General features: G+C 37.2%; 3 protein-coding genes across 3 annotated transcripts; all 3 read right to left on the reverse strand.

Moving 5' to 3' along the window:
- Positions 2723 to 3715, reverse strand: LOC107647943 (uncharacterized mitochondrial protein AtMg00810-like). The gene has a single exon (XM_016351992.1). The coding sequence runs from the start codon at positions 3713 to 3715 to the stop codon at positions 2723 to 2725; it is 993 nt and encodes a 330-aa protein (XP_016207478.1).
- LOC110265404 lies at positions 4178 to 5707 on the reverse strand. The gene is made up of 2 exons (XM_021108386.1): positions 5186 to 5707; positions 4178 to 4762 (listed from the first exon to the last, which is right to left on the reverse strand). The coding sequence occupies exons 1-2, from the start codon at positions 5705 to 5707 to the stop codon at positions 4178 to 4180; spliced, it is 1107 nt and encodes a 368-aa protein (XP_020964045.1).
- Positions 5774 to 6640, reverse strand: LOC107647956. The gene has a single exon (XM_016351999.1). It carries the CDS (start codon positions 6638 to 6640, stop codon positions 5774 to 5776), a length of 867 nt encoding a protein of 288 aa, XP_016207485.1.

The raw sequence follows: 10096 nt of genomic DNA on the forward strand, positions 1-10096 counted from the left end.
ATTGAGAGGATTTTCCACGTTAAAATCTCGGTGTGTTCTTGTTATTGCTTTACTTGCTATATTTGCTTGTTATAGTTGCTGCCATATTGTGTTGTGAGTGCTTCCATATTGTTCTTGTGTTGGATATTTGTGTTGTTTCCGCTACTAGGCTCTTTCACATGTATCATTGACCTGACATGTCAACTAATTATTTTGTGACATGTGGTATTATCCTACCACATCATTATACCCTGTGATATTTAGTGTGACACGTTGTTATTTAACTAAAAGAATAACCAATTTGACTTACATTTTATTTTTCAAAGACTAATATAACTAGTTTAATCTTTCAAAACTAATTTAAAAAATAAGTGATCTTAGCTCATATTAATACCCTTTCTCAAACTATACATTGTCATACAAAGACTAAATTTACATCTTGACGACAACGCAAACAGATGGTCTAAGATCTTAGCAAAAGTAAGGCTTGGTTTGGTAAAATTTTTTGAATTTGTGTTTGTAACAAGTATCTCATTTTGCGTTTAGTAAATAAAAAAGCTCATGTGTTCATGCAATTATACTTGTAGCTTTTAAAAGTTAGGGATACTTATGAAAGCACACAAGGAAGAGAGTTTTTTAAAGTTAGTTTGTGCTTATCAAAATTAAAAAAGTCTAATATTATCAATTAATATCTAAATTTAGTTCTTATATTAATTATTTATTAAGTATTTTTAAATTTTAAAAGCTATTTTACCAAACATACTTGTTGTTGCTTGTACTTATTAAAAACTATTTTTAATTTAATTTACTAAATACAGATGCTACAACTTTTAAAAAGTTATATTTTAAAAGTAATTTTTTTGTAAACTATTTTTGAAAAGTAAAAGTTTTACGAATCAGAGTCTAATAATACAAAAGTATCAACTGAGCCATTTAAAGAATTTGACTAAAGTACGAAAAATGACTAAAAAAATTATAACTATCAAAGAATTAAAAAAAATCATGATTATGAAAGATGAATTCTGAGAGATAAAATTAGCCAAATTCTAAAAAATTATAAAAAAATTTTAAATTATCTATCAATTTTAGTACTTTGGTTAAAAGATTTACTTAACTAGTGGTTAGATAAATATATGAGTCTTCAACTAGACTATTTTTGTGCTGTGTTCGAACAAAATGATGATAAATGTGTCAGTTTGTATTTTGTAGTGATAGCCTACATGAGATGACCAATACTCTTTCCAGACTTATGGCAGTGTTTGTTTATTCACCAAATTTTGAGACATCCTAACACATTCACATTCATATTTTATGTTTCGTTTTTAAATATATAAAATAAAAAATAAAAAAAATTATTTTAGAAATTAATTTGATTGACTTTCATCATTCACCCGTATATGAACCAAACACATGCATGCATTTGGAAGGATAATCGGAAGGGTCTCTAAAGATTCTTCGTTAAAGTCAATAGAGTCCTTAATAATGTGGTCAAAACTTTTGCCAAACCTATCTACGTGCTTGGGAATGGATAGTTAGAAAAGACGGTGACGTTTTTCCAAACTGTCACCATATATGATATAAATTTTAGCGTTTGCCATGAAAAGCTCTCATACTAAATTAAAATGTCATTTTGAATAAAAAATTGGTTGAATTCAAGTATGAGTTATATTGGTCTTTATTATATATAAATAAATTTGTTATCACCCTAATTAAAAGTAGTTACAAATGTAACAAATTAAAAAGCAAAACAATAAACATATAACCTAAACTTAATCCTAAAGACAAAATATATTCAAATTTTAACATTAAAGGTCTACAGTTTCACATGAAAATAAGTATTGTAGATACTTATATTAGTAATTTAAATTGCGTCGTCTCTCTAAAGTCATCAACACAAATTTTGAAACTTACATATTACTAAAAAAACTAGCGACACAAGTGTTCCAAGTTGATCTTTGAAGGTCCAAGTTTTGATTTCCCAACGAAGCCAAAGCTCTCAAAGAATATTGTAAATAATGTTATATTAAAAAATAATAAAAAATTTAATATATGTTAAGAATAAGGCTGTATGTGCTGACACATTATAGTATTTAGGTGTGTCCAAGTATGTCCGGAAAAGAATTTTTTATTTTTTTATTAAGACACGACAGACACGTGTCGGACGAGTATTGATGAGTATCATATTTAAAAGAGAAATGCTATTTGTACACCAAAATCAGCTACTAAAATGAGCCACCAATGTATTTGTGTATAAATACATGTGTGGTTTAATTTATTTTCAATGTGTATTTGCATTCCAGCATGTATTTTATACTGGTGGTTGATTTTGGTGGCTGATTTTGGTGTACACGTAGCATAACTCTATTTAAAATGTGTCTGACACAAATACACGACAACTCAGCAAAGTATTGAATGTGAAAGGGAATGGAGAGAAAAGAAAGATTTCATTGACTAAGTGAGTAATTACAAATAAGGTATATATACACAAGTAAGCTAAGAGCCTAGCTAACTGCTATACAGTAGGAAGAATGACTAATTAATTGCTAACTAATTAAGTTAGGTATCCATAACTTCCCCCCTCAAGTTGGCAGGTATATGTTAATCATGCCAAACTTGGAGATGAGATTGTGGAAATAGGTTGGAGTTACCAGCTTCGTGAAGACATCGGCAAGCTGATGCTGAGTTCGAACATGGATCAGTTTGATGAATCCTGCCACAACTTTCTCTCGAACGAAATGGCAGTCTACCTCAATATTCTTAGTCCTCTCGTGAAATGTGGGTTTGATGCAATGTGGATGGCTGACATAGAGTCACAAAACAGCATGGAAGATGGTGCCTTGATTTGAAAATCAGATAGGAGTCCTGTCAACCAAGTCAATTCAGCAGCCACAGCTGCCATAGCTCTGTATTCAGATTCAGCAGATGATCGGGAAATCGTTTGTTGTTTCTTTGATCTCCAGAAAATCAGAGAGTCCCCAATGAACACACAGTAACCTGAAACGCTTCTTCTAGTGTCGGGACATCCCGCCCAATCTACATCCGCATAATTAATTAGCCTCTTTTCTGATTTTGCAGAAAATAATAACCCTTGACCCACGGTTCCTTTCAAGTATCGCAAGAGATGGTGAAGTGCATTCATGTGAGTAGTTCTAGGCTTAGACGAGAATTGACTAAGGGTAGAAACCGCATAAGTAATGTCCGGACGGGATATGGTGAGGTACATTAACCTCCCTATTAGTCTCCGGTAGATGGAGGAGTCTGCAAGCAAATCACCATCGGAGTCGCTCAGCCTGAGGTTAGCCTCCATAGGCAGAGAAACAGACTTGGAATCTGTAAAATTAGTGTCCTCCAAGATGCTTAAGGCGTACTTTCTTTGGCTGAGGATAATTCCATCACTGGACTTTGCTAGTTCCAAGCCTAAGAAATACTTCAAATCACCCAGAATTTTCAATTTGAAGGAGGCCTCTAACAGTTTCTGCACCTTATGCATCATATCCTTGGAAGGACTAGCTAGTATGATGTCATCTACATAAACCAGCCAGTAAATAATCTTGTCGCCACTACCATAAGAGAAGAGTAAGTAATCATGCTTGGACTGTTTGAACTTGTGAGTGAGCAGCGCTAAAGTGAATTTATAAAACCATTTTCTTGAGGCTTGTCTCAAACTATAGATGGACTTGTTCAACTTGCATACGAGTCCAGAGCTCTTCGACTTGTAACCAAGAGGCAGGTCCATATAAACTTCTTTGAATAAATCACCATTTAAGAAGGCGTTGTTCACATCTAGTTACAATAAAAACCAATTGTTGATGGCTGCCAAAGAAAGGAGAACCCTGACAGTGGTGAGTTTGGCCACGGGAGAGAAGGTATCCTTAAAGTCAATGCCTGCCTGCTGCGTATAGCTCTTTGCAACCAAACGGGCCTTATAGTGCTCTAGTGAGCCATCTACCTTACACTTGACTTTGTACACCCAATGACATCCAATGGTGTGTTTTCCTGGTGGAAGAGGAACTAAAGCCCAAGTATTAGTGGCCTCCATGGCTTGGAGCTCCTCATCCATAGCCTGCCTCCACTCAGGGTATTTCACATCTTGATGGAAGAAGGAGGGCTCAGAAATTGCAGCAACATTAGCTATGAAATGGGAGTGATGGTGTGAGATATGTTGAAACCGATCTAGAGTCCCATGAGAGACAATATTTCACTGATAATCCTTGAGGTAAGATGGTGGTCTGTATTGTTTGGATGATTTTCTCAAGTTAATTGGTGAATTTGGAATATTTGACTGATGTTGTGAGGTAGGTTCAATGACTAGCATATCCACAGATGGTTGAGATGGTGGTTGGGCAGAAGGAGGGCTGGTAAGTGCTGCTAGAGGGACTGCATCAGTGATGGATACTGGGATAACTATGTCAGGAAAATTGTCCACCATGGGCCTGGAAGTATCGGTTAATTGTCGAAAGAAAAATTCAATTTTGATAAAGGATACATCTCTGGAGATGAAAATCTTCTTGTTCATTGGGTCATACAACTTGTATCCCTTGTAACCAGAAGGATAGCCAATGAAGATTGCACGCACTGCTCTCAGGGAGAACTTGTGTCTCTGAGATAGAAGAGAGGACGCATGAGCTAAGCAGCTGAAGACTCTCAAAGACTGATAGTCAGGTTGCTTAAGGAAGAGTCTTTCATATGGAGAGCAGTGTTGAAGTGCTGGACTTGGTAAGCGATTGATGAGAAAAGTGGCAGTCAAGACACAATCTCCCCAAAAGGCAATTGGGGCCTTAGACTGAAAGAACAATGCTCTGTCTACATTGAGTAGATGCTGGTGCTTTCTTTCAACAACGGCATTTTATTCTGGCCGCTCCACACAGGAGAATTGATTAAGCATGCCCTTGGAATTTAGGTAATCAAGGAGCATTAATTCACCAGCATTGTCTGATCTCACCTGCTTTACCCTAGTATTAAACTGAGTTTCAATCATATTAAAGAAATTGATGAAAGTGGGAGAAGCATCAGATTTGTATTTTAGCAAAAAGGTCCAAGTGAATCTGGAATAATCATCCACAATAGTAAGAAAATATCTCATGTTATTATAAGTTGGAGCTCTATAAGGGTCCCAAATATCACAGTGAACCAAATCAAAGGAATTCTTACAAAAATGATTATTGGATTGAAAAGACAAACGCTTGAGTTTAGCTAAGGAACATACTTCACAAGTAGAATGATTGTATTTGAGAGTTTTATTGAACAAAAGATGACTCAATTTGTTAAAGACTTTTTCTGAAGTGTGACCTAAACGAGCATGCCAAATAGTGCTATCAACATTGGTTACTGATCGACAGCTATGAACAGAACTCCTAGTATGAACTGTGAAGGGTGATTGTAGCAGAAACAGGTCATCAGTTTCATCACCTCTGTCAATCACCTTCTTGGAGGTCCTGTCCTGTATGATGAAGGCTAAGTCAAAAAAGAGAACTGTGCAGTTAGACAATTTCAACAAAGAACTAACAGAAATCAAATTAACTCGGAAAGAGAGAATGAATATGACATTGTAAAGGATCAAAGAAGAATTAAGAACAACATTACCAATAGCTAAGGCACAAATTTTGGTATGGTCAGGTAAAGCAACAAAATGATTTGTAAGAGGTTTGGCATTTTCCAAAAATTTAAAGGAATTAGTGATGTGAGTGGTGGCTCCAGAATCAACTATCCAAGAACTAACCTCTGCCATTTGATTCGAATAACATGAGGAAAATACTTCACCTGCACAAATTTCAGGTTTAATGTCCTGAAGAGCTTACTGAGTTTGCAAGAGAGTCATCAATTGGTTGTACTGAGCCGCTATAAGTGAAAAGCTGGATGTTAGAGATGGATCTTGGCTTTCTTGTTCATGAGCGGCCTTGGCAACATGATGCACTTGGGATTTGGCATTCACAGGCTTGTTCTGGGAATATCCAGGAGGATATCCATGGAGACGATAACATTTGTCTTCAGTATGTCCCAGCAACCCACAATGAGCACAGAGTGGACGATCTTTCCTCCCTTTCACCTTGGGACTAGAAGGAGCGGTGGGTCTTGGAGACTGTTTGACAGCAAAGTCCATATGTTGGCTTGGAGAGGTGAGTGCTCTCTGCTTCTCCTCTTGCAACACAAGAGAAAAGACTTTTCCAATTGGAGGCAGTGGATCTGACAATAGGATCTGGCTTCGAACACTTGCCAATTTCTCATTGAGACCCATAAAGAACAGCATCACATATTCTTGATCAAGAAAGGCTTGAATCAGCTTAATGCCACCACAGGAACAAGATACCAATGGCTTGAAGGTGTTGAGTTCTTTCCAAAGTATCTTCAACTTTGTGAAATACTGTGAGACCAAGAGAGAGCCTTGAGTCAGAGACATGAGTGACCTCTTCAGCTCAAAGATGCTAGGTGCGTTGCTCTGAGAGAAGCGAGTCTCCAAATCTTGCCAGAGTAAAACCGCGGATCCAGCATAGATGACGCTTGCCGTAATATCCTTGGAGATCGCATTCAGCAACCACGTAGTGACGATGTCGTTCGTGCACTGCCACAATTCAACGAGTGCATGGTCAAGAACTGGATCTGGCTTCGGGAGGGAGCCATCGATGAAGCAGATTTTGCATTTTCCACTCAACGCAAGTCTCATCGATCTACACCAAGAAGCGTAGTTGTCTTCTTGTACGGGTTGTGAAACAAGCACGAGCCCTGGGTGATCGCCGGACTAGAGCAGATACGTATCAGGAATCGGCGAGGGCGGTGCCAGTGCTGGAGATCGAAGAGTATTGAAATCTCCCTGAGGAACTGTGGATACAGAAGTCGCAGACATTCTGATTGATGAGTAGAAGAATAGGGAAAAAGAGGAGGTATCAACTGAGAAAGAATGTTCTTGCCGAAACGAGAAAGAGCGAGAAAGAAGAATGGAAAATCGAGAAATTTTCCCGAGAAAATCAAAGAATGAAGGAAGAGAATAGTGCGGAAGTGTGAAGAAGAATTACATCTGATACCATATTGAATGGGAAAGGAAATGGAGAGAAAAGAAAGATTTTATTGACTAAGTGAGTAATTTATATATATATATATATACAAGTGAGCTAAGAGCCTAGCTAATTGCTATACAGTAGAAAGAATGACTAATTAATTGCTAACTAATTAAGTTTGGTATCCATAACACAAAGTATGCGTGTATAGTATTCATATATGTTAGTTATAAATTTAAGGTTAATTAACTTCTTATTTCCTCGTTTTATCAATTTTTTTATTTTTTTCGTCGAACATTTTTATAAGAGCATCATGTGAACTTTTTATTTTTAATATTGGGGAGGAGTGGTGTATAACAACGTTATAGGGCTGCATGGTGCATAACCGGAGTGTGACGGCCAAGATCGAAGAAATCGGACGGTCCATTTTGAAGAACAGTAATCGGACGGTCCGATTACTGGCTGGGCAGGTACACAAATCGGACCGTCCGATTTGCGCCCCCAGCCACGTGTCGCGCATGCAAGTTGGTCCAGCAAAGATGAAACACTTCCAACCACACAAGCTCCCTTAAGCCAGTTTCACTTTCCCTTTCCCTTTCACTTTTACTTTGTTCCATTTCTCCTCTCCCATAAACCCCACCCCCAGCCACGGTAGTTCACTCCATTGTTGAAGGTTTGAGCTAAAAAAAATTGGACCACACAAAAACTATGCTTAGAAAAAGAAGAATAAAAGATGTAAATCGTCCAGAACTCCACATTGCTAATTATCTTGATCATCCTAATTATGTAAGTTTTTATTCCAAAAATTTTTATTTTAGTTAAAATAATAATTATAATGTTAGAGATTAGTAATAGTTTATTATAGTAATAATGTTAGGAATTAGTGGAATAATAATATTTAGATATTTGAGTTTAATTAAAAATGATATTAGAGATTATTGGGTATTAATATTGTTTAGATATATTACATTATAATAATAAGTTAATTATTGTTATTAATAGAATAATTGCAATAATAATATTGTTAATAATAATACGGTTATTAAAAAATATTAGTTTAATTGTTAATAATAAATAATTTTTTTGTAGTTACTTAATATTGTATTAGTCGTTCGTAAATAAATATTATGAATTAAAAATTATTGAATTAATTATTTATGTTATAAGTTTAATATAAATATTTAATAAAGGGTTAGTGATTGATTTATTATTGTATGTTTGCTGTTAGAATAGAATAAAATAGAGTAGTTAGTTATTTGAATATTAGTAGATAATATAATAGTTATTTGTATAAAGTATTGTTATTATTATTATATTTATTGATTCTTATGAGTTACTGGTTGTTTGATAATGAAAATTCGATTCTTTTAAGTTTAATTTGTTAATTTATTAATATTATTGTTTTTGTTTAGGGATCTAGAATGTTGCAATGTGACCACTACATACCGCTGGATCGGTACAATCCAATAGTGGAGGGGTTTTTACGGGACACCGGCTTTTATCATGTTTCACAGATTGGAGTTGTCCAATGTCAGTCGGCATTGGTTAATGCTCTGATTGAGAGATGGCACCCCGAGACTTACACCTTCTATTTTCCGGTTGGTGAGTGTGCTGTGACACTGGAGGATGTGGCGTTAATTTTTGGTCTTCCGACGAATGGTTTGCCAGTTACGGGACCGACACTGAGTAGTTATGAGGCATTAGAGGCTGAATGCTTGGATCAGTTTGGTGTTGCACCTAGGCAGGCAGACTGTAGGGGAAGTTTCATCAAGTTGACGTGGTTTCGAGCATTGAAGGATCGGTTAGTGTTGGTTGATGATATCCAAATTCAGAGGTACGTGAAGTGCCACATAATGTTATTGTTTGGTACCGTTATGTTTGGAGATAAGTCTGGAGCAGGGGTGCACTAGAAGTTTCTGCCATTACTCCGTAACTTTGTCGGGATCATACAGTTCAGTTGGGGTTCGGCATGCTTGGCACACCTGTACAGAGCGTTGTGTAGGGCAACTCGTGTCGACTGTAAGGAGATTGATGGTCCGCTGACACTCTTGCTTGCCTGGGCTTGGATCCGTCTACCATTCCTTGCGCCGATTCCTAGCAATCCTCGAATCTTTCCGATTGTAAATAGGTAAAATTAATTACTAAACACTTTGAAATAGTGTATCTTAAATTGAATTGATAAATGTAAATTAACGAATTGCATGACGTTAGGTGGCATAACTGGGAACGTGAGAATCGGCCTTACAGCAAATCCAGTCGTTGGTTTGCACAACAAGCAAACACATGTCGACACGGAAGCCGGTCAACTTGGAATTCACCACAGTCACACCGTTGTCGACGGAGGTCCACTGCATACTCCACACCACTGGGACACTCACGCACTTCGAATACCTCATTCTGTCGGTCAAAGCAACTAACTTGGATGTTACCCGCTGCCCGCTGATTCGCATGCAGTTTGGAGGTTACAAGCTCAGAGAACACATGTCCTGCATTAATTCGAGCCTCGGCCTCGGCTCTTTTCCGGGTGAACAATTCATTAAGCCTGTAAAACGTTGCCTTAACAAGTGCCGTGACTGGAAGATTGCGAGCCCCTTTCAGAATCGAGTTGATGCATTCCACTAGATTGGTTGTCATGTGACCCATCGATATCCCCCATCAAACGCTAAAGCATACTGCTCACGCGGAATCCGATCCAACCAGTTGGTATAAGCCTCACCCCGCTCGCGCAAACGCTGATAACGTGTCTTGTACTCGCGAACTGTTCGTGAGTATCCTGTCAAATAAAAAAAGACCCACCATAAAAAAGGTTCATCATAATAACTGAGTTCAGGAGTAAATGTAATCATAACTATCATACCGATGTTGACGATAAGTTTCTGCAGATACAAAGCCTTGAATTTCCTCAAAAAGTTGGACTCTATGTGTCTGATGCAGAACATGTGGAATACTCTTGGAGGAGACCAAGCTCCGTTACTACGAGCAATAGCAGCTCTAATGGAATCGTGCCGATCGGAGATAAGGCCCACACTATCACGTGTCACAATATGCTGTCTCAGGTTACTAAGAAAAAAGTGTCAAGCCTCAGATGTCTCTCCCTCAACTATCGCAAATGCAATTGGCACGAT

The sequence above is a fragment of the Arachis ipaensis genome, chromosome B01 (genome assembly GCF_000816755.2).
Source record: "Arachis ipaensis cultivar K30076 chromosome B01, Araip1.1, whole genome shotgun sequence".
Taxonomy (NCBI): Eukaryota; Viridiplantae; Streptophyta; class Magnoliopsida; order Fabales; family Fabaceae; genus Arachis; species Arachis ipaensis.